This window comes from Salvia miltiorrhiza, chromosome 6 (assembly GCF_028751815.1).
Source record: "Salvia miltiorrhiza cultivar Shanhuang (shh) chromosome 6, IMPLAD_Smil_shh, whole genome shotgun sequence".
Lineage (NCBI taxonomy): Eukaryota > Viridiplantae > Streptophyta > Magnoliopsida > Lamiales > Lamiaceae > Salvia > Salvia miltiorrhiza.
The window spans coordinates 3,114,371-3,141,026 of record NC_080392.1 but is presented as its reverse complement, the minus strand read 5'-3'; the positions used below and the strand labels follow the sequence as shown (position 1 = coordinate 3,141,026).

The following is a 26,656-nucleotide window of genomic DNA, read 5'->3' as shown; positions in this document are numbered from 1 at the left end:
TAAATAAATGAAAATTTCAAGTTCCATTTGGGTTATGAGGGAAATAAATATTTTAGCTATATTTACTGAAAATATGATAAAATTTGTGTATAATGTAGACAAATAAAATGGTGGGTGCGTCAATAATTATTTAAAGCACTTGCAGATCTTGTTTTTAAGTTAATTCGTTGTGGGAATCATTTATACTTTGTTTTTTTGAACGGATCATTTATACCTATTGAAGACTTAAACTACCGAAAGGATCTTTTATTGTAAGATTGTATGAGATCGTGGTGGTCACGTGTTCTTTGAAAATTTATAATTATCCATTAAAATTGACTAGCAAAATTTGAAAACAAATAAATAAAGGGTTATTATTAGAAAATAGTTTGAATTGATCACGAGTTTAATTTTCAACCTGCATTTATAAATCTTATAAATGAAGCTTATATTTATCTTTCATTGTTTAATTTATAGTTCGAGTCAAAATTTCGATCAACTGAGACTGAGATGTTTTGCAGGAAGTTGATTTGATAATTTATAAAAAGTACATCAAAATTTCACTCTCCACATCAACCATAATCGAGGCGACGTCGTTTCACTTGACACTGTCCAAATTGCACAACTGGACCAACCGCCTCTTCGCTCACTCGGGCAAGAAGGCATGGCGGCACGACCACCACCCATGCCGCTACCACTATTCTGGTGGTGTCTGCCCCGACTTTGGTCGGTGATGCTAGTACGCTCATGATGTTTTTGAGTCGTGGCTCCTCCCCACACGCGATCGTGCAAGGATGATATCAGAGTCCGACGTATTTTTTAAAAGTTATTGGCCTATAATTACACAAACTTTTAGCCAATTCATGAATTATACATGAATTTTAATTTTAATATGATAATACATAATTTTTCAATTTGTTATAATTTTACCATGCACAAAGGTAATAAAATCCCCAAAAATTTGTAAATTTGCAAAGAAAGTGGTGCATATATGTATATATTTGGTTTTGTTTTAATTCATGTACTTTAACTTAATTGACTTTGAATTTGATTTAAATTTGATGATTTTAGTTTCAAGGTAAAATCATAACAAAATGAAAATTTATGTATTGTCGTACCAAAATTAAAGTTCATTTGCAATTCGTGAAATAGCTAGACGTTTATGTATTTACATGCCAATATAATTTTTTTAAATTACCAAATCAACATTCTGAGAGACACGTCAGCGTCGATTAGTTGGAATTTTGACTCGAATTATAAACTGAAAAATGAATATAAGTATACACTGTATTTTTATATTTGTATATCAGGGCTAAAAAGTAAACGCGGGGTCAAGGTTTGAGTAAAATACATATTTGAAGACAATTCTACAATTGGATTTGAAGATGAAATATATTATTGTCCTCACGAGGACAACAAAATGGTGCGAACTTTTGTTTATGAACAGTGAGATATAGGGTTCAAACTCCATCACTCATCCTCCCTCACATAAAAAAGAAAAAGAAAAAGAAGATGAAATATATGTTTATTAATTTAGAATTGGAGATCTCGTTGAGGGAGAAAGAGAGAGCGTAAGATGATGGTTTAATTAATAGCTACGCATAATATTTCCAGTGAAGCCAAGCAAATAAAGATTTCCTAAGATACACCAATGTATATAATATCCCATCGAGTACAAATGTACAATGATTATGATCACAAAATTTGATGGTTCATGCACGCAGAAAGCATATATATATATATATATATATATATATATAGGAGAACGCTTCAATGAGACCCCTTATTTTTAGTGAGATCTGAGACACGATCTCGTGCATTTATCTCATCAATCATATTGTATCTAGATGGAAGGTTCGAATCTTGGAGGGAGCGAAATATTTTAAATTTCGTTATTCATCAGTGTATACTATATTGTTCATCGGTATATGCTGTCTTGTTCATCAGTTTATATGTCTTATACATTACCAATTTTTTAAATTTCGTTATTCATCAATATATATTGCTTTGTGGCCCTTTTCATCAATATATACGTCTTATTCATTGTACTCAGTGTGTCATGAAAAATAGGGGGTCTCACTGGAACGCACCCCTGTATATATATACACGTATGCTCCTGCCCTTAGCTTTTGCACATATATATAGGAATCTTGGTTAAGATTAGAGAGACCATATTTTAATTTTATTTACAAAAAAAAGTAGACCCCTAAGAAATATTAAATTAATAATTGGGAAAGTTCTCCACATTGTTTAATGAAAAGAAGCAAGCCGAGTAATAATTATAATTACAGTTTTAAGTACATATATATTGTTTGATTTAAATGTTAATTATTGTCAAGAACATGTGAGAAAGAAAGGCTGAATGAGGACGTGGGTGGGGGGGGGGGGGGGTTCTCCAAGGTGCAATGATCATAATATTGTATGATCATATGCTATATATTTGATCAGATGCATGATTAATTCTTTAAAAAAAACAAACAGAGGGGGCCGAGAGATCTTAATAAAATAAAAAAACATTGTATTCATTGAATTTATAATCTGGTCCTTTTTTCTATAATTGGGGCAGCAGATAAATTTTGGGTTGAAGAAAGAACTTCAATAATTGAAAGTAAGGGTACAATTTCAAAAATTTGAGGGATGGAGAAGAAAAAATCACATAAGTGCATATTTTAATTTCATCAATAGTAGTACAAAGTAGATACATTATAAATTCATATTGATTATACATGCAAAACTACAATGCTTTGTAAGCTTTTACATTTCAATGAATTATGACCAGTTTATTTGGTACATTGATCATTAATTTCTCCTCCATAAGTTATTATGAGAAAAAAAAAGTTTCTATTTTTGATCCTCCTTATAGAAATATCCCTATTGTAGGAACTAAAAACTAATTCGTTCTATAAATTCCTATTATGAAACATGGAAAAGGCTAAAATAAGAGCATTTCTTAAGATATAAAATAAAAATTATTTTCAGCCTTTAGATCATCAAGATCTACGGTTGATTCGTAATCCTGTTTGATGGATTTATGGTCCTGAGTTCGAATCCCAAAGGTAGCAAAAAATTATTTTTCATAATTCATACCTTTATACAGCGAATTCATACGTGTTCTACATAAAATTCATACATTAAAAATTGCTTTTATTTCTTATTTTAAGATGTGCTCTCACGGTAGCCCACCCCATAAAACATTATCACATAAAATAAAATTCACTGTGAATCTGCTATGAAACATTGTGAATTTGAACCCCAAACCACGATTTCATTCAATAAAATATTGAATCCACCGTAAATCTTCGCAATCTAAGAACTAGAAATTATTTTTATTTTATATATATAATGTCTGAACTTGTTTGAACGACTCTCTATAAATCAATAAAAATTTATATATTTTAACTTCTTTTTATTTTCTTTGATATGTCTTTTAATATTTTCCCAATAAATTTATGCACGAGTGATCCATTGCAATTTAGAAGGATATTTTATTTAGATTTATTAAATATGTAATTTATTTTTATTTAGTAGTTTCAATTTTGTTTAGACTCTAAATTAGTTCCTTTTCTTTTGGGTCCTAATTAATAAATATTCCCTCCGTCCCACTTTCCTTTTTCTGCCGTCCCACGAATTTTGAATCATTTCCTTATATGGCAAAAAAATTAAATACTAGTAGTATTTTTTTTAATTCTCGTGCCGAAAAAAATGACCTCAAGATTCGCGGGACGGAGGGAGTAATTAATTTTTTGAGTCCTACATAATAAATAAGATTATCCTTGAAATAGGTACAATGGTCGTTCATTTTACTTTCTCGAAAAAATTAATCGTATTTCAAACTTAGGCTCTTATTATTGGAGTTAGGATTTTTGGGGTGTATCTAACTAAATTGATATATTTGTCCATAGTTGTGAAAGCGACGAGTCTATTTAATTATCTCAATCATCATAATTATATTTGTTATTATGCTTGTGCATGAAGAATTTGGTGGATATCGGCGGCCTGTTTTTGATGAAAACTGTATCTTAAGTAGCTTGGAAGTATTATTTTATCTTGAATTATAAATCATTGATTTTTAAGATACTTTATTACATGAGCATCCATGTCAAAACAATAATTAAAAAAAATAATAAATTGATTATTCGCCGTCTATAGGTGATGTATTCAATTCCTTCACTTTTAAGTGTTTCCTACCGTCAAAATTATACATATAAAAAATAAGAAAATTTATATTTGTAATTTTATTAATTATAGTAATAAAATACATACATATAATTAATTATGAAATTACTATAAATATTAAAATTGGACAAAATGGGAAGAATGTCGAAACTTCACTCTTAAATTTTAAAATTGAAACAATGATTGGGGGACAAGACAAAAATCAAAATGAGACACTTGAAAAAATGTAGGAAATAATTGGAATGATGAATTTACTTTAAAAATAAAAGGGAGTCTTATTTAATTATTTTAAACTGTGTTATGGAAATTAAAATTTGTAAGACAAGGTTAAGATCTAATTAAATTCAATCACAATCAACCATTAATAAATTTATAGATATATCACTGAAATTTGGATCTGAATACAAATTTTGATCCGTAAAATGATTGATCTCAATTTTTTTTATAAATAAATAATAAGTGTAAGAAAGAATTAAGCAATTGATTACTATGCCGACGGCCAAATCAAATACATGCAGTGGAAAATTGGAGCTCAATTTCCAATCTCGATATCAATAATTGCAACTTTATTTGCTAGTGATGAAACGAAACTTTAAACTACCAACTAAAATCATAGGAGAAGAAAAGTATAAGAAAATAGAAATAAGCTGAATATGTGTCAATGTTTTTGCAATAATATTCTACAACACTAATAATTTAATGGGACGAAAATGATTTGGGAAATTAGGGCCCATTTGTGCCAACCCATCACCAAATGTCATTTGCATGAGACAATGTTTTTGTTGCCTACCACTGTTACATTGATGTGCTGCTCTTCAAATTTATTTTTATTTACAATAAATATATGTGGCTGCCCATAAATTAGTAAAATAGAAATAAAAATTGATTTATTTAATTATTTTGTTGTATTGTCTACATTGTAGCTTTTTTATATATATATTTTTGATAATTTTTGTATATTTTATTTAAAAATAAAAAATAACTACAATGTGAACAATACAGTAACATAACTAAATCCCCTTTTTATTTTTATTTTTTTTTAATTTAACTAGTTTGTGGGCAGCCGAACATTGTGGCTGGTTAACATCACTATTTTATTTATATAGTCTAGATTTGTATAAATTATACTAAGGACTTGACTACACTAGTTAGACATACATAAAAATAGGAGGATCAAATAAATGTTTTTTTCATTGTAGGAACTACTAATTTATCTGTATAGTTAATTTTTGTATGATTTACTATCATATATAGATACAATAATACATTATCTAAAAATGTGAAAATGAATGGTGATCATCCATTTAGTGAAGATTTATGAAGTCATTGGTCAATGATTCCTACAAAAACTTATCTCTACGTACAGAAAATTCACTATTTAAATAATTAAGAAATCAAACTATATATAATATTGTTTCGAGTAACACATATCTAAGTCGATACCAATAATATTATTGTAATGTCTTATAGCAATTTGTTTGATCCCCCAAAACTTATATATATCCTCTTGGCTAAGTTTATATGGATCATTCTTAAATGTTTTAACTTTTATGGATGGCCAAATTAGGCTTCAATAGTAGCATATTGCGAGAAATTATATTATTCTCTTGTTACACATATGTTGGATTTGTTTTATTTATTTCCCTTTTTGCAATTGAAATATTCTTCGTACAATGATATTGTTCCGTCTCCCATCACATTAATAAACAGTACGTGTTTACAATGATAAGATGTCACTTACATATATACATGGATAATTTATTGATGAAAAAAGCATACAATAAAAATACTATCTTCATATAACAAGGAATCCAAATTATCCAATCTATATAGGAGTATTTTAAAATATAATAATCGACTCAAGCCATGAGTTTGTCGAGTCTAATAGCCGAAATAATTTTTATTAAATGTTACATTAATTGTGTTTTTGATTTTTTCATTGCCAAGATTATTTTATGCACAAACTTAAATGACAATAGTATATATACGGATAAAATTGGAGGGCAGCCCTACACCACTCTAATCTGTCAGTTCAGAAGGAATCTTTCTAAATTTTTTTATTTGTTTTTTGAATTTTTCTATTTTATGCCCCCAATGAATCCTATGCAGATGTATGATGAGTTCTTGGGCATTATTACTAATCATGTTGTAAAATTTCAGAAGAAAAGTCCAAAAAAAGGTAGTTTTATTATGTGATATTTTTTGTATTATATCGAGAGAAACTGCCTGTGCTCAATAATAATAATAATAATAATAATAATAATAATGTAAATTATCTCCAAAATACAACGGTTAGGATGACTTGAGTAAATGAACACTACAAATTCGATGTTCCGGCGAATTACTGAATATTTGGGACTGAGTGTTTATCCTACGACTCGAACTATGTGAATATAATACGAAATGCTTTGATTATGATTGCAACTCAGGGTAAACTTGAGTCGTTGAATACTACGTGCTCGATATTCCGACGAATTACTAAATACTTGGAATTATTGAATGCTCGAGACTGAGTATTTCTCCTACAACTCAAACTATATGTGAATATGATAAAAGATGCTTTGATTATGATCACAGTTCAAGGTGAACTCGAGTTGTTGAACACTATGAGCTCGATGTTCTTGCGAACTATTGGATACTCGAGACAAAGTATTTGTTTACGACTCGAACTATGTGAATATGATATGAGATTTGGGAGTGAGTATTTGTCCTACGATTCGAACTATATATGGGAATATGATATGAGATGCTTCAATTATGATCGCAGTTTAGGGTGAACTCAAGTCGTTGAACTACGAGCTCGTCGTTCTGACGAACTGCTAGATACTTGAGACTAAGTATTTGTCCTACGACTTAAACTATGTGAAATTAGATGCTTTGAGTGTGATCTAAACACATGATGAGCGCTCGATATTCCAACGAACAACTGAATACTTGGGACTGAATATTTGTCCTACGACTCGAACTATGTGAATATAATGTGAGATACTTTAATTATGATCGCGACCATATGCTTTGAGATCATACGACTCGAACTATTCGTATGTTGAGTAACCATGTGAATATGATATGAGATACTTTGATTATGATCGAAACCATGTGCTGAGTGAGATGTCGTATGTTAAATGAGGATTTTCGTCCATTCTGGGGGCTCTACTCATAGATTATAGGTATGCTGAATGAGTGAGATGTCGTATGTTGAATGAGTGATTTTTGTTCATCCCGGGGGCTCTATTTATCAAAGGTAGGTGGTTGTTTGTGAAGAGATGTGAGCTTTATCCATATTTTCTAAGCATGTAGGTCTATCCGGCCCGAACAGATGTGATGGTTCCTACCCTGATCCGAACCAACGCATGAGTCCAATATGACACGGGTCGGGCACACGCCAACCGCTGCCATGTGGCCCAACTACTGCCTCCGTGCCACTAAAATTAAAGGCTCCTCAATGTGCATGCTTCAAGTGCAAAGTGCGCCGTTAAAGCGCCTATTACGACGTGCACGTGGTCGGATGGTGTCTCATAAGCAGTTGAACTAACCTAAAAAGACTAATACAAAAGGTCCACTAAAGTGCACCATAACAGTGGATACTTGATTGTTTCATTCTAATAGAAAACATTTATACAGGACTTCCTTATTTTTCATTGTGGGATAACCACATTTTTCTATGTTTTAAGTTGTAATCTTTAGCCATTAATAAGTCATTCATTTCAACACGAAATCAATTAATAAATACATTAAATTCATATACACAAATTCGAGATTTCATATAACATTTCATCTCAAAAAATCTCAACGAACGCCGATGAAGCCTAGCTCAAGTGGCAAAGCTGAGACATCCAAAGACTCTCATTTGTGAGAGGTCTTGGGTTCAATTCCCGCCTGTAGCTTTGTGTGCGGGTAGTTTCTCCACTTTTGTGTGGGTAGTGTTCCCACCTTTGTGTGGGTAGTGGTTTCGCCTGCGTGCTGTTGTTTTTCCACTTTTGTGTGGTGTAGAGGTCTCGTCTGCGTGCGGGTTGCTTATTAGATTATTTATTAGATATCCTCTTGTAATTTAAAAAAAAAAGATTGTTTTTTCCACCTTTGTGTGGTGTAGAGGTCCCGTCTGCATGCGGGTTGCTTATTAGATTATTTATTAAATATCCTCTTGTAATTTAAAAAAAAAGATTATTTTAATCGAGAGGGTAGTTTTCAAAAAAAAAATCTCAACGAACCACCATAATTAATTATAGTTTAATAGGTATTTATTAGCTAGATTTCCAACAAATACTATTAATAATTATACTAAATTAGTTAATTTAACGTCTTTGAGACGTACGTTCACTAGTGTTTTATTGCAGGTTTACAACAAAAATTGCAATTTTAGCATAGAAAATATTTTCAATTTACCTATGTCACACTAAAATTAATATAATATACAATAGTTATTTTAATTATTAATATTCACATTAAATGTATACGATGGAAACACCAATTAAATAGTATAGCAAAAATGCCAAAAACTTTGGTGTGCTTTGCAAAAGAATTAATGACCTTGAAAATATGGGGAAAAATGTACCTTAACAAAAAAAAAGGTTTAAAAATGTAGTGGATCAACAAGTTGACATTGAATTTCGACTTTCGACTTTGGCTTAATGGCGTGTGTTAATTCACTTTTAAAATTGGATACACATTTCGTGCCAAGTTAAAAATTTGGTGCTACAATTTTTATCCAATGATAATTTTGAGAAAATGCAGAGGCCCAATTTCTTTTGTATATCTCGAAGGTCAGGACATTTTGTACAAATAGTCGAAGTTCAAGGCCACAAAAAGTTTATAACATCACACAATTTAATATATTTATAGTATAGATGTGTAATTGATAGTATATTTTATAAATTTCACAGTTCAATTTACTGAACATAAAATTTAATTTATCATAAAAACTATAATAATTACTGCAAAATAAAACAATACTTATATATATATATATATACTTTTTTGGATTTAATGTTCGAAATGAGTAAATTATTCCGGCGGATGTTCAACCAAAACATTTCTAAGAGCATCCACAATGGTGAGCCGAGGTGGGTGCACAATTGTGGTCCCCACTCCTATTGCACCCACTCTCCACAATGGGAGAGCCCACTCTTGGCTCATTAGATTTACTTTTCATTTTCTATTTATTTGATTCTTGCGTGAACGGCGAGAATCCTTGGCCGGATGCATTTGATTCGTCGGGAGATGGATTTTGGGGGTGTTAACGCCAATAATTTTTCCAATCTCCTTCCATGGTTTTGTGAGAGTATAAATTATAGAAGATGAAGTATAGTAGTAGTAGGAGATGAAATAGGGAATGAACATATTTATAGAAGCAAAATAAGGACCAAAAAAAAGGGAGGGGGGCAACGGCCAAAACTCAACGTCTCTCTTCCAGATTTTTCAATTTTTGATTTTTTTTTTAAATGTAAAATACGAAAAAGTGGGAGGTGGGCACACGCGCCTGAGGCTGCACCCGGAGCGCCCCAGCGTTTCGCCTTTTTGCACCGTCGGTGCGGCATTAGGGAGGGGTGCAATAAATGAGGGCTCGCACCGGCTATTGAGCCCCTATTGTGGCTGCTCTAAGAGCCTCTTTATCCTTGATTTGTCTAAACCATAAACAAACTTTTATATATGTTAACCAAAAAAAAAAAAAAGAACACACACACAAATTACATTTAACATAAATATTAAAAGTAACTTATCCTAAATAGTAGCATAAAATAGAAAAATAGACGGAATTGAACCCCAGTATAGCAAATGAGATTCTCTGTCTCATAATTTAGCGTGTAGCATGTATACCAAATTCATTTAGTGCAGGTGTGACAACACCATTTTTTTTTTTTTTGAGCGATGACAATACCGAATTTGGTTATTTGGTGGAAGCTTTATTTAATAAATGTGAAGCGACTACTAAACTAGATAGACCTTTTTTTTTTAATATATATTTTATGAAATTAGTCGAGATAATACTTTTTTTAATCTCTCATAATCCAAAAACGGGCGGAAGATTGCTGAAGTACGTATAGGTTAATTACATTAAATTAGATAATATCTTAATTTGTTTCAAAATAAATTAAATGCTAAATTTGCATTTTGTACTACCTATGATTCTAATTCAATTTCTTGTCAATTTTATCATATGTGGCAATCAGAATACCACCTAGGTTCGGAAAATTATTTTCTTACCCATTACAAAATTTGCATGTGACTATTACTCATTACAGAGTGAAATACCAAATTTTTTCTAATATCTTTTAGAGTAGCACCACCTCTAATATGAAACAAAAAAAAAAAAATCAAACAATGGGAAGAGTGACGATGAGAATTAAATTATTGTCCTCATTGACGTAGCCAAGCTTCCAGTGGGGGCATTAGGCAGGGTCCAGTGGGATTATTATCCTCATATTTTTTAATATAATATATTGTTATTATTTCATGGTGTTGTTTATTTTTTTTATGTTTATTGTGGACTAAAAGAAATTAAAATTTTAGTTTTAAATGTAAAATTCTTTATTATCAGACTTTCTTTCTATCACTATTCTCAATTAAAAAAATTATTGTTATTATGTGTTCCATGAAATATTATTGTTGATACAATTTAATTAAATATTCCTAATTTATATTAATTGGTAGCTCAAATCGTGCCCTTCATGTTGTAAAATGCAATGCATATTTGTGTACAATAATGTGTATTTTTGTGCAGAGTGTAATGCATTTTTGTGTGCAAATTTATGAATAAAAAACATGTCAGGTTAAAAAAATTCAAAATAAATAAAATAAAATGATTTTTTCAATATCCAAAAAATTATTTCGATTTTACACATGTGCATATTTTGCCTTGAAAGGCCTTGGAAGCCCTCTGCCACGTGTCGCGTTCTTAGTGCGCCACATGTATAAAATGTGTGGTACACTACAAGAATTTAGCTCATAGACAACATAATATAGACAATGGACTTTAAAACGTGTTGTCTAATATGACTATAGACAACAGTTTTTGGATTACCGTTGTCTATTTAGGGCGGTCATAGACAACAAGCCTGAAAAACGTTGTCTATTTCTTAATAGACAACGGTTTTCAGGCTCGTTGTCTATGACCGCCCTAAATAGACAACGGATATCCAAAAATTGTTGTTTATAGTCATATTACAGCGTAGTCTTTACGTTGTGTAATGTTTGTTTTTTTTTTTTTTTAAATAATTGTAAAAAAAATACTACTCCTATTATTCACCCCCTTTCTCTTTCGCCCGAGCCCTAGTTTCGACATAAACAATGAAAGCAAAAAGGGGCGAGCCCTAGTCCTCCTTTGTCACAGATCGCCGCCGCCGCTGAAGGGTCGGTGAGGCCGGTGCTCGTTTGTCGACGCCGGCGCCACTCCACTTCTGATCTGTCGTCGTTTCTGGAAACATCGCGCCGCTCTTCCTGATCGATTCCTCGCCGACTAGAAGAGGTGGCCGAGGAGGAGGAGAAGGAATTGGAGGAAGAGCTTCCGTGGATACAGGAGAAGGCTCTGGATTTGGTTGAGTTTACGGGCTCTGTCACGCAGACGATTCCGGCGCCGCGCGTCGGGCAGATCTCGCTCCCATGGATTCAAATTGTCGTCGTGAACACCATCCGGAAGTTCAATTCCCCTCGAGAGAAACGCCGCAAATTGGTTCGTTTGCAATCCTCTCTCATTGTTTTGGTCTCAAGTTGATGATGATTTTAATGTGTACATTGTGTTTATTCCTACCGATTATGGTCAGGTGGAGATTGTTTGATTCTAGCATTTCTCTCTTGGTATTTGATAGAATAGCCGAAATTTGCAAACCTTCTGGTGGTGCTATGACAAATGATGAGCACAATATGCTTAAGTAGGTGGATTATTAACCATGTTTGCTTTAAGTTCTTCGGCTGTAAGTAAAAGCTATTAAATTTGTGCTTAGAGATTTATTTAATATCTTTGCCGATATTGGTAACTGGAAGAAGCCTCTGTCATTCTTTCACTTTCTGAGCTCAGTTCGACTGGGATTATACCCCCAGCTTGGGTTGGTCCAAAATGCAGCTTTATTAAGTTTTGAGCAACTGATTAAAGTCCAAGTACTGGAAAATCCAACTGTCATAGGCTTACGCAACTTGTTTTGGCCTGGGGTATGCTTAGTAGTTGCTATACTTGTCCCAACATCCAACACGGCGAAAGACAACTTCAGATGCTAGCTCAGAGTGAAGTATTGACTTTCAGTTGGTGCACAACCCTCTCATTTGTGGAATTAGATCATAATCAGCATCACTAGCTGATTTGGTAATTGTGATAATCTTGTATGTTGTATATCTTCTTGTAAAGCAGGAGAGACCAATCTTTCCTCCATAGGTGGGAGATTCAAGTAGTTTTTATAGGGGGGAAGGAGGCAAAGAATAGTTTTAAATTGTTTCACTTTTAGGCTTATGCAGTACTTTAGTCTCGTGATAAATGAATATGTTCTCTTTCAACATGTTCTTGTTTATAATAATTATATTTAATAGGCTAATCATCTGCTTAACTTTAGATTCTACTGCCTATACACAAGGGCCTTACTAGTTTGTCTCTGTTTCTTTACATGTTTATTTGCACTTACCTCATTATTTATTAATATAGAGTTCAAGATTAGTATATATCCTAGAACTTTCCACTTGGTTAATTCTTCTTGTTTGTTATTCCCAAATTCTTGTATTCTTGTATCCTCATATTAATTCTCAATTGAATTTTCTGTGTAATTCTCAGATCTGCGTGAGGTAGAGAATGTCAGGGAAAGGAGCAAATGGGTTGTTGACGTGGAAAACTCCGGCTTCGAAAGACAAGGATAAGGACAAGAAGAAACCCATCACTCGCTCTTCCCGCGCCGGGCTTTAGGTTATTTTGCCTTTTTATTTTTCGAATTATCGAATTCTCGCTTAATCTTCATGTAATTTGTGTGAATTTTGCGTCAATTTTGTTATTGGAAGTAGTCAATGAGAGTGAAATAGTAGTATTAATTTAGAGAACCAGTTAGGTGATAGCTTTTTGAGCTATTTCAGCTTTCTTGACTTCTAAGGTAGACGTTCCTTATACATATTTTGACCTGCATTACTTGTTAATATGAGCTTTTTGCCTAACTAGTTCAAGTTTATTTGTTCAAAATGGGCTGTTATAACCAATAGCAATTGTTTTGATAGCCAAAATGTTATAGAAAATCGTCATCTGTTGGTAGTTGTTTTAACTTTTAAGCATGTAGAGATTTGCTAAATGAGTGAAACATGTTCATCTTTTAAACCAATGTCCAGTGCTTGCTCATTGACTTATATTTATTGCTTTTATGGCTTCTATTTTTGTTTTAACATTCGTCCTTGGCTTGTTTGACTTGCCTTTTGCAGAAAGACAATATAAGGAATCAACGTGAGCATGTTGTGCTTACTTTAGCCAACTCACAGTCGCGACTGGGCATCCAATAGAAACTGATCTAGTTACTGCCTCAATTAAGTTTGCTTGTAAGTTATGTTTCAATGTAATATAGGATGATGAGCAATGTTTCAATGTAATATAGGATGATGAACAATGTTTCAATAGGATGATGTTTGATTTTAATGTATGAATTCTATTATTAATTTATGTAATTTTGGCTTTTAATATTATGTTTTTAGATTTATTGAAATATATATTGAAAAAGCAGAAAATTTTAAATATAAATATAAAACAAAAACTGTAATATAGATAATGATTGTCAGTAAGAGAATAGACAACGGACGCCACACTGTTGTCTATTCTCTGATAGACAACGGTCAGGACACTGTTGTCTATCTGAGAATAGACAACGGTTTTTCGATCGTTGTCTATCAGAGAATAGACAACGGATTTCCGACCGTTGTCTATGACCGCCCTTTAATAGACAATACTCTCATTTACAACAGTTGATTTCTTAATAGACAACGGTTTTTGACCGTTGTCTATTAGCGTTTTTTTTGTAGTGGGTCTAAATTTAGTACTGCATATAAACTACCTAACGACATGATACTATCATAATTCAATCATTAATTTTTAACCCTTAGATCATCTAGATTTACAGTTGATTTATCACTTTATTGGATAAATTCATGGTCTTGAGTTCGATTTTATTCTTCACAATCCAGACATTTTACACAGCGAATTCATATGCATTTTACATATAATTCAATACGATTTTCTTAAATTTAAATCTCAATCGTTAAATTATAAATAGATCAATCGTGTAAATCTATTCCTATTTTATTCTAACAATTGATTTTAGTCTAGCAGAATAGAATACGATTTTGCACTTGATAAGTAGGGATGTAGAATGAGTCAAACTAGACTCTTGAGCTACTCAGATCCTGACTCCATAAAAAATTGTTAATTATATGACTCAAGCTTGAACTTGACATTAACTACTTGCTAGCTAACACTGTCAAGTGAGTTGACTTAAAAAATATAAAATTATTAACCTGGAACATCTTACACATTTTATTCTATAATTAATTAATAATAAGTATATTGACTTCTAATTAACTTAATTACGATTAAAAGAAACACAGTGTAGTTAAACCTATATTTAAAAAAATTAGTTTGGATTCGATTGAACTCGAATGAAGTCATATATAGCTAGCATCAAAACATTCAATAAATAAAATTTGAGGTGGCTCCACTTAACTCAACTTGTCTATACTCGTAATACGCTTGCAAAACGACTTGATCCAAATAAAAGTGTATACACGCTTTGAAGTCGGATTGAACTCGTACGCGTCAAAAATAAATTTTGACCAAAATTAATATATATTCACACGCAATTAACTCTAAAAAAAATTTAGTTATTTTATTGTATTGTTTGTTAGTGCTGTCAAATGGGCAGAGTCGGGCCAGCTCAGCCCGGCCCACCGGACTTCCGAATTCTATAGGATGAAATAAGTTATAATAATGGTGTGCGTGAATTGAGCCAAGTACTCTAAGGCTAAGAGAATATCTAAGAATGGGGATAGATAATTAATCAAATGAATTAATGTTTACTTGCAACCTACACTTTCCTCTTCCATGTGGAAAGCGTAACGTGCTACGATCTTATTATTATTACGTCGACGAAGAATACGACGTCGTACGTAGTCGACCCCATCCCATCTCGGAGCGAAATTGAAATTTCATAAATTGATGTAAAATCAAATCGATGAATACAGTGTAGAGAGTTGATCGAGTAGAGAGAGAAGCCAAAAGAGTGGAGTCGGCTACAGTGAGATGATTAGACAGAGAAATGCGGGCGTATGAAAGCAGACAAAAATAAGGCTCCTAATGTGTACGTATATATGCAGTTGGCCTTTAGTATTTATGCATGCAATTTAACTCTGCCCATGAAAATCACAATTATGACTGTGTTTTTGTTCCTTTATGGGGATGTTTTTCTTCATATCAACTTTCAACCATATATTGTCATTGGCCCCTAAACCCCCCCCCACCTATACCCCACCCCCCCCCCCCCCACCCCACCCCCTACCCCCATCATCATCTTTTCAACAAGTTTATTTAGGCAGCCTTTCATATATAACTATACCTGAGGAAGATGTTTCTTGAGAGAGAAAAACTTTGTATCTCATTTACATTTATTTTGGAAAAGTGATCGAGCGCTCAAAAGCTGAATCAAAAGCTGATTATATTACCGAAAGAAATAGGCTTTTTTATTTTTGGGATATTTTATTAAAAATAAAATTAATGCTGAGCAACATTGATCCGTCCGCCGAGTACGCGGCGAGCAAGCGGAAGCGGCGGCCGGCGGGGACGCCAGATCCGGACGCGGAGGTGGTGTCGCTGTCGCCGAAGACGCTGCTGGAGTCGGATCGGTACGTGTGCGAGATCTGCAACCAAGGGTTCCAGCGGGATCAGAACCTGCAGATGCACCGGCGCCGGCACAAGGTGCCGTGGAAGCTGCTGAAGAGGGAGACGCCGGTGGCGCGTAAGCGCGTGTTCGTGTGCCCCGAGCCGAGCTGCCTCCACCACGACCCCTGCCACGCGCTGGGGGACCTCGTCGGGATTAAGAAGCACTTCCGCCGCAAGCACAGCAACCAGAAGCAGTGGGTCTGCGACAAGTGCTCCAAAGGCTACGCCGTCCAGTCCGACTACAAGGCGCACCTCAAGACCTGCGGCACCCGCGGCCACTCCTGCGACTGCGGCCGCGTCTTCTCCAGGTTAGTGAGAGAAAATGATATCGAGATAGACAGAGAGAGAGAATTGAATCAGGGAATCTTGTCATTTCACAGAGTTTTCTTGTATTCAGTGCAGAATGTCTTGCAATTGCAGCTGCATCTCTTCTCTCTCTCTCTCTCTCCCTCCCTATGTGAATGTGTGTGTTCTTGCGTAACAGAAGACTGTGTGTCAAATCATTTTCTCAGCCAGTCCAAGATCTCGTTAGACTACTAGGTTTTGACTCATTGTCAGTCTAATTAATTTTTAATTAATGTTTTCGCATCTTATTAATTAAATTAAATCAAATTAAACGCAAACTTGTTGTGCATGGAATTATAAGATGAAAATTTGGGGGTGACATTGTTGATCCATGATTTGAAGAAGGTGTGGCGTTTTTGAAGGTCAAGATGGTAATGATGCGAAATGATTGCATTCTTGTTTGTAGCACTCGTCTTCATGAATGGGGTTTTTTTTCAAAACTTCTTCAAACCCCATTTTCTTCTGTTCAAAAAATGTCCTTTTGCTCGACTTTTTTACTACATCTTTAATCATCACAGCCTTGAAAACTTTACTACGTACTTGCTTCTGTGTTATTTGTTATATATATGTAATTTTATTTATTTATTTTTATTTGTAGGGTGGAAAGTTTCATCGAGCATCAAGATGCGTGCAGCATGGGGCGCCTCCGCTCCGACGCGCTGCCGCCGCCGGCGTGCTTATCGCGGACGGCGTCGAGCCCTAGCCCCTCCAGCGACACCAATCTCAGCGTCGTCGCGCCGTGGCAGGCGGCGGCGGCGGCGTTGGCCAAGCCGAGCAACGAGGCGATCTTCGTGACCGCATCGACGTGTCCCCCAAATCTGGAGCTCCAGCTCCTCACCAAATCCAACGAGGATCACTCGACTCAGCTGCAGCTCTCGATCGGATCGTCGGAGATCAACGGCGAGGCGGAGATCAGCCGGTGCTCGCCGCGGGGGAGCACGACGGGCGGCGAGAGGCCGGCGAGGGTGAAGGAGCAGGCGCAGGAGCAGCTGCGGGTGGCGATGGCGGAGAAGGCGTACGCGGAGGAGGCGCGGCAGGTGGCGAAGCGGCAGATGGAGGCGGCGGAGCAGGAGTTCTCCAACGCGAAGCGGATCCGGCAGGCGGCGCAGGCGGAGCTGGAGAAGGCGCAGGCGCTCAAGGACCACGCCACGAAGAAGATCAACGCCGCCATGCTCGAGATCACGTGCCATTCCTGCAAATCAAAATTCCAGCAGGCGTTATTCGCTGAGAATTCCAATTCCAATTCGAATTCGAATTCCAACTCGATCGGATTGAATTTCATCTCGTCTGCGCTCAGAGGCTGGGAAGGGAAGAAGGCCGATCATGAAAATTAAATATCATCATAATAATTCTAATAATAATACGCAAATTAATTAATTAAATCAAGGATTTGCATTTGCTGTGGTATTGGTATTTACTGTTAGCATTAATGTGTAGATTTCGGATAAGTTTGTATTTTATTTTATTTTATTTTGATTTTGATTTTGATTTTATCCCGTTGTGATAGATGGCGTTGATATATGTTGGAACGGGGTTATGATCTGTGTAATGATGTACATTTTTTTAATTGTTACTTTTCATTTATTTTCCACAGGTTTATGGTTAGCTATCATAATTTTGATGGAAGCTTTTTGTTCAGGAACAATAATGTGAAATTTTGAGGGTTTTTTACTTTTTCTTACCTGTCGATTTCCATTGGCAAAAAAAGATGAAATGTCTTGGTATTCATCAGATTCGCATTAATAGCTATTCATCTGCAAGAAATATTTTGCTTCTCAGGTATGATTATTATTCAAGATTGTGTTTGAGTTTTTTCAAAAAAAATGAAAAAAAGATTGTGTTTGAGTTGATAACATTTGGTGAGTATTTATGAGAAAAAGAGAGAGAGAGATAAGATTTACTATTGAACTTTACATTTTATATAATGGTATTGTTGAAGATCAAAATGTACAGTGTTGTAATTAACATCTAGTATATTTGTTTGTTTGCACTAATAACATCAATTTTGAACATTCAACAAGGCAATAAAGAATTTGAAAAAAATGTTAAAATAATCATCCAAATAATTGTGTTCTAAATTAAATGTGATCAAGGCAAAATTATCCTAGTGTACCACGATTTTATGTATGTCATTATACCTCACTCTTATATCTATTTTATAAATAATATTTTTTATAAAAGAAAAATTTATTACTCCTAGTTAATAATAAATTTATTATTAATACTATGAATTATAATAATTTTTTATATAAAAAGGTTAAAATTTTAAAAAATTATATACCATAACTTTTAATTCACCAACCTATTATTAGTTAATAAAAATGAAATTAAATGATAAAAATAATTATATACCCTAATTAGATGGAATAAATCCTAGTTAATAATCACAAAATTAAACTAAAATATACGATGTTGAAATTGGAGAAAAAATATATAAGAGCATCCACATTGGTTGAGTCAAGACTCGACTCATTCATGCTCCGGGACCACTTATGAGTCAAGTGTTGCATTGACTCATCTATTAACTCATATGGATTAGTTTTGATCTTTGAATTTTTGATTTAATTTAAATGATACAAATTTAAATAACACAATCCCTTGAATTAAAGTTACATTAATTTAAATTACTTAAAATTTAAAATACATAAAATTAAAAAAAATTAAAATAAACATATAAATTAAAAGGGGAAAAAAATCGACCAAGTGAAATTAGAAATGACCATTGAAAATTATTTTTTAAAATCTATTTTTTTTTAATTATGTCGCATGAGCTTGACTTAATAGAACGAGTCAAGCCTCGAGTCAACAACGCCTGTATCAGCTGACTCAAGTCAGCTAGCTAATGTGGGTGCTCTAAGAAAATAAATAAAATCAAAAATAGATCACAAAGTAGAATATCAAGAGTTTCGAAAGACAAGGTTCTTCAGAAATTAATTAATAGTTATATATATGTATATATATATATACATATATATATTAAGGATAAAAAGATTAATGTTATATCTATTGCATGTAACGAAAGGGGCAAAAAAAAAACTTAATTTAAATGCCAGAATTAGGTAAGCAGCTTGATAGATAGCTTTAATATGGGAATCCCTTGCCTAGTCTTTTGTCAAAACTCGAAAGTGATAGGGTTTTCTGCATTTCTATAAATTTAATTATAATCACATAATATATGCATATATAATCACACATGCATGGAGATACTTGACTGTGAAAACAATTATCACCTCCCCCCCCCCCCCCCCAAATTAATCATCTCGAAACCAAGCAAATATTAATAAACTTATTGTCTTAATTTATGATTTAATTTTGCTAAACATTATTTTACATCTATCATTCACTTTGCATACTTATTATTTTTTTACTTTTGGAATATGTTATCTTTGATTAATAAATTTGTCATGAGCTTGAAAAGGAGGGATAACAAAAATTTATCCCTTTAAATTCCTTTATTTTCTTTCCCTCATTATCTACAAATTAAATACTAGAATTCTATCCTTTCTCTTCCCTCTTGTTTTACTCCAACGAGGGATAATATTATCCTCCATTATTATCCTTATTTGAAGTAAAAATGAGGGATGTGAAAGAATAGAATTCTCTTTTGTTAAAAATAAGGGGGGGGAAATGAAGAAACTTAAAGTGAGGGAATTTTTGTTATCCCTTATTTTTTTCTCACGATAAATTTATCGATCAAAGTTACAATGGTGGCCATAGACAACTAATATCTATTGGTACAAAATACAAAAATCACCAAAAATGATGAAACTCTCCTCAACTACAATCTTTCTACAACTACTGTGAAAAAAAAAAAATAACTGTTTGAATGACAAATTAGTAATTAGACAGACATGCATATTGAATATTGTTTAATGAAATTATATACACTACACTACACACACATATTTTGTGGTTATCAAGTGTCAACTTAGGTAAATGTTTGTTAGATTTTGTGTTTGGACTATTTGAAGATCTTTGCTCGCTGGAAAAAGGAACCTCGCCTTGACCCAGCATTAAATAACGGACTGCTAAAAGATTATTGTATCACATCATCACGGTACAAACATATGTGCATCATACAAATTTCATGTAATCATATCTCTCACACACACACATATATATATATAGGGTTGAGTTCAATAGAGAATTATCTTTTTCGAGAGAACGAATAAATCTATATATTTTACGAACAGATCAACATAAGTAATGAACAGACGTATTTAATAAAATATAGAAAAATTCGCCACCAGCAGGATTCGAACCCGGTGCAAATTGTTGTTCATGCGGTACATTGATCTGTTCATTAAAACTATAGATCTGTTCGTTTTTATTTTGCGAATTCTCTATTCTCCACAATATTTAGCTTTCTCTGTTGAACCCTTCTCTCTATATATATATTATAAATAAAGAGACATTATTTAATTTGTGGTTTAAAAATCACGAACTTTTACACAACAATTAATTTGCAAATGACTCTTAAAACTTATGAAACAAAACTTATCAATTTTTTTGGCAAAATTAAAACTCTACGAAATCTTTTGACAACCCAATAATTATTTATTAATTCATGCCGTTGGTGATACTTTAACGGGCTAGCTCGACGAGATGAACATTTTGGCAAACGCCCACTTAATTTAAATTATTCCCAAAAAAATTAGGTTAAAATTGTAAATTAGATCAAAAATTGGTGATTTAAATGATAATTAGTACTCCATCTGTCCCAACACGAAAGTGATGCACTTCTTTTCGGCACGAGATTTAAGGATGATAAGATTGCAGTATAAAAGTGTGTAAAGGTGTGTGGGGCCCATTGTCGGTAGTGTAAAATTATTACCAAACAATGAAATGCACCACTTTCATTGGGACGGCTCGAAAAAGAATACGCACCGTTTTCATTGGGACGGAGGAGGAAATATATAGAGAGAAATGAAGAGATTATTGGGGTGGGGTGGGGTTGGGGTGGATAGTACGCAATAGATGTACAAGTAGGAAGGGAAGAATGGGGTGGGGATATAAGAGTCCTTTTGGGTGTGCAGTTGCTGCACCCTTATAAATGCATGTAATAACCAAAAACGCCATGTTTTTCAGTGCCACACTTGTCATCGTTCATCCACGACTCGTCACTCTCACTCGCTCCATTTATTTCACAATTTTTCTTTGGATTCACCTTCATCAGAATCAGTGTCTCTCACCAGGCATCTTTCCATTTATGCAGCCTATCATCACTCCCAACTTCCCATCTCTCTCCCTCCCTCTCTCTCTCTCTCTCTCCATGGCCGTGTGTGTGTGTTGTGTGTGTATGTGATATATATATATATATATATATAGAGAGAGAGAGAGAGAGAGAAGAGAGAAATAACTGCGTACGTATGTGCGATATTTGTCTTTCCCTGACTTTGCAAAATACAGGAAAAGCTCAATTCCTGCCCGAAAAAGTCATCCCTCTAAATTTCCTTTTCCTCTCTCTCTCTCAATTACTTTTTGACCCTTTTCACTTTTTCTTACAAAATAAGTGTAGTAAAAAATTGTAGCCAATATTTTTTTGTCTTTTTGTATTAGTATGTTTTTAAATCCGTATAGTGTGAGGTTGTCTCAGCGCATGTGGCACATTAAAATAACCAATAACGATAGTGCGTTTGTTAATCATAATTGGAGATACTTTATGGATTGTGCATTTTTAATTAGAGTTCTAATTTATTTTAATAAATAATATATTAATACTCCCTTCGCCCATAAAAAATGGGGCATAATTATTATATTTGGTGTCCACAAAAAATAGAGCATTCTTCCTTTTAAGACAAGAGCCCACCACTTTTCCTTATATTTTATCCTTGTCAATACTTTTTATTTACAAAAAAATCAACTTTAATTCAATTTCAACCACTCATTTTAAATAATGGTCGGAGTCTTTCTCCACTAACCACCAATTTTACCAAAATCTATGCTCATCAAGTGTCTCAATCTAAAACGTAGAGAAATATTTAGTAAAAAAAAATATGGGGCACTTGCGCCACGTGGGTAGAGTGCATACACTATATTTCATGTATTGTAGCGGAAATGTATTTTATTTTATTTTATTTTATTTTATATATGTTGTTTATCTAGTACTCCATATCACTTGATAGCGGTACAATAATTAGGTATAGTTAGGGCGAGAGAAATATACCAAAAACTCGGTATACCGGTCATACCGTATGATGCCATAAAATACCTAACTTAAGGTATATCGGATTTTTCGGTAAGGTATGATACCGTACCGAAGATTTACGGCAAGGTAAACGTATGGATTTTCCAGATACCGGGGTACATCGGCATATACCGATACCGAGATATATACCGAAAAAATTAATAAATACCGTATTAAAGGTATATACCGAAATAAAGTATGATACCTTATTAACGGTATACCCGTATATACTGGTATTAAGGTATAATACTTTATTATGATATACCGCAATTGTCGATATATATCGGTATGTCGAAAATCGCAGTATATACCGTATCAAAATCTATAGTTTTAAAATATATAATATATATTTTTAAAAATATTGATAAAATTTTATAAAATGATGTATATAATCTATATTATATGAATATATACAAGTACATGACTTTATAAATATCATCAAATGATACAAAAATAAACAAAATATATTTCATATAGTTATGATATAATATTCACTTTATGTGAGTTATATAGTTATATTTTATACTATATAACTAAGATTATTGTTCTACAATAAATTACATCTAACTTATAACATCTATATTTACATGAATATATATACAAGTATGAGAATATAAATATCATCGGTACAAAAATGAACATAGTATAATATATAGGCTATACAATTTAATATAATTGAATTATAGAGTATTATTTATATTGATATTATAGGCTTATAGCATAGTTATAATATAATATTCACCTTATTTAAGTTATAGACTTATTTAATGTTGTTATATTGTAGACTTGTGAAATTGCTGAGACGGGAACAAATTTTGTACTTTATTTATTTTATTGCGTTTGAATTTTATTGTTGACATTATATTTGTTTGATGTTGTTTATCAGGTAATTAAGCAGGTTTAAAACAAAATTATCGATATTATCGTACCGAAATTTATCAATTTCAATATACCGTGTAAGTGCGGTATACCGAAACATGATACGGTATGCCGAACAAAGGTACGGTAAAGGTATGAGATTTTTTCATACGGTAATTTAAGGTATACCGGACTAAGGTATACCGTAGGTAAAGGAAAGGTAAAGATATAAAATTTCTCTATACCAGAGGTAAATGTAAGGTATCCTTATGGATAATTTATTAAGGTATACCGTCCCACCCCTAGGTATAGTGACCAAGCTCGTTAATACATTATTATAAGTTAGAATGAGATCCTAAACTATTAATTTGACATTTAGATTATATTTTGAGGCTTTAATTAGTGATAAGTGTACTTATTTAACTAATCATAAAAAATGAATTTTAAGTAAATAAAAGTACTATATATTTCAGAATAAATAATTTATGTATTTGAAAAAAATTAATTTTATGTTTTGAAATGTCATTTTTAATTGGGCTCATTTATAAATAGCTTATAATTTAGAGGGTGTCTGTCTAAGGTTATTTTAAAGGGTTAAGTATCAAATTGCCCTCTATCGATGACGTCCTTATGGCTTTTAGCCCCCTAAAGTCAGGGGGGAGAGCTGCCCACTACCTTAACGTGACTTTTTGGCACCAATTTCCTCCCCAACCTTTCGACGGGGGCAACTCTCCCCCCTGATTTTAAGGGGCTAAACGCGACGGGGACCCCTATCGATAGGGGGGATATCGATGCCAAAAGGCCACGTTGAGGTAGTGGGCAGCTCTCCCCCCTGACTTTAAGGGGCTAAAAGCCATAGGGACGCCATCGATAGGGGACAATTTGGTACTTAACCCTATTTTAAATAGCTTATAAGTTTTAAGAACTTATAAATTGGCACAATGTTACATGATATTGATTTTATAAATGATCTTTGCTTATAAGATTGTTAAAAAAATAAGTTGGGATTGAGGATTTTATTTTTTGAGGAGATTATAAGTTATTAAAACTTATTTTATCAAACACCTATTTAAAAATTTATAAACTATATTAAAAAAACTATAATTAAGCTCAATCAAACACACTCTTAACAATATTGAAATCGAGTTAGATAAATATTAAGTTTTGCTTACATAGGCCCATAAGGCCTTGCTCTAGTGGCAAAGTTGAGGCACTCAAAAACTCTCATTTGTGAGAGGTCTTGGGTTCAATCTCGTCTGCATGCGGTGATGTTTTCCCATTTTATGTGGTGTTATATTCCCGCCTGCGTGCGGTGTTGTATTGTTTGATGTTGAGGTCTCACACGCAAATTATTATTCTATCCCAATATTATAAATGTTCCACTTTCCATAATGAAATGTTCCAATATAAATGTCTCATTCCTTTTTTGGCAATATATTCTCTCTCTATAACTAATATTTAAATAATTTACACCAACTCATTTTATCTACTTTTTACACATTTCTTAATTTCTGTGCCCAAAAGTTATGAGACATTTATATTGGAACGGAGGAGGGAGTATATAAAATGAGAATAAATAATTATTTTTAGTTATTTTGATCATCAAAATTTATGGTAGATATATTATTTTGTCGGATGAATGTATCATTTGAGTTCTAATCTTAGAGGGTGCACATTTTTTAAGTACGTTAATTTTAACAACGAATGCATTGTTCTCATATTCTCACAAAAAATCAATTCCCAAATAAGAACCATTACATACAATGAGAATGTAAAATCATTGTAACCACACCCAAATAATAATTTTAACAAATGTTCCATCTTATACAAAAATGAACTATCTTTTACTATTAATAGTTCATAATCTTACTTTAACTAAAGAATCGACTCAAACTCAGTAATGAAAATTCACTAAGAAAGAGAAAATGGACAAAAATAATACAAATTTAACAAACTAATATTAAGAAATCACTATTAAATGTTACTCTCTCTGTCCCATTATAAATGTCTCATTACTTTTGGGCACGAAGTTAAAAAGTGTGTAATTAGTAGATAAAGTAGATTGGTAAAAATTATTTAAATATTAGGTATACAGAGATAATATGTTGCCAAAAAATGAATGAGACATCCCATTATGGAAAATAGGATATTTGTAAAATAAAAACTCATTTTAAAATATAATATAGGAATCATTTTCAGCCTTTAAATCATGAAGATTTACGGTGGATTTATATATGACTTTATTAAAAATTCATAATCCTGAGTTCGAATCCCATAAAGAGTGAAATTTTATTTTCAAAATTTAGACATTTACAGAATGAATTCAGACATGTTTCACGTAAAATTTAGGCATTTACAAAGAGATTGCCTAAAGATTAAATCTCAACCATTAGATTTTAGGTATATCAATAGTGTAAATATTTTCCTAATTTATACTTTGAGAGTGATTTACAATCTAACCACTCTTTATAGATTTATATATCTAAAGAGAGAGATAAATAATCTATAGGAAAATTGAGAATGAATCTGGAACGTTAGATATTTAAATCTTATGGCTGATATTCATTCAAATTAATTGTGAGAAAGTTAATAAAATTTACGAACAAATCAAGGTAATGTACGAACAATATTTTCATATGAGTTCGAATTTTGGAGGGAGGAAAATGTTCATCACATCAATTGAATACAGGTATTCGTGCGTTATATTAATTGACGGATTGGAGGCAAGAGTTAGCTACCGAATTATTCTGTCGCTACAGCCTGCACAACTGAATGACAACTAAAGTTTTAGCTACAAAAAATTACGTCGCTAATCCGTCGTTAAATCTAACTACGGATTAATTTTCCGTCGCTAAATTTTTTTGTAGTGTTATTTTATTCCTTGATCTATACTATTAAATCTGAACAGTAAATATCAATGATTATATAGTTTATAATTTAGCTTATATTTTAAAATAAAGTAATTTCTCACTCTATTATATGTATTATAATAATAATTCCATTAACATATACCAAACCTTTTTTTGTTTGAAACCGTAAGTAGTTTAGCTAGCTAGCTAGCTAGTAAATAGTAAGTGTAATAGTATTCTAGTGTGACAAATTTAAATTTATAGGCTACTGTGGCCTTTTGGTAGGATAAATATGAGGAAAGTTTTGACTATGCTTTTCAAAATAAATTCTTGTACATCCTCCTCTAGCAAAAATACATGTAAGGGGACTATTTAATA

The 26,656-nt window shown here is 32.9% G+C and overlaps 1 protein-coding gene and 1 long non-coding RNA gene across 2 annotated transcripts; both read left to right on the top strand.

The window, feature by feature from the left end:
* Positions 1 to 12,909: 12,909 nt before the first annotated feature.
* Positions 12,910 to 13,774, top strand: LOC130987939 (uncharacterized). The gene is made up of 2 exons (XR_009089883.1): positions 12,910 to 13,039; positions 13,540 to 13,774. It is a non-coding gene; the product is annotated as an uncharacterized LOC130987939 (long non-coding RNA).
* Positions 13,775 to 15,523: 1,749 nt separating this feature from the next.
* LOC130987938 (zinc finger protein SHOOT GRAVITROPISM 5-like) lies at positions 15,524 to 17,977 on the top strand. Its single transcript, XM_057911652.1, has 2 exons — positions 15,524 to 16,347; positions 16,983 to 17,977. Exons 1-2 carry the CDS (start codon positions 15,875 to 15,877, stop codon positions 17,716 to 17,718), a joined length of 1,209 nt encoding a protein of 402 aa, XP_057767635.1. The 5' UTR covers positions 15,524 to 15,874; the 3' UTR covers positions 17,719 to 17,977.
* The last annotated feature ends 8,679 nt before the right edge of the window (positions 17,978 to 26,656 follow it).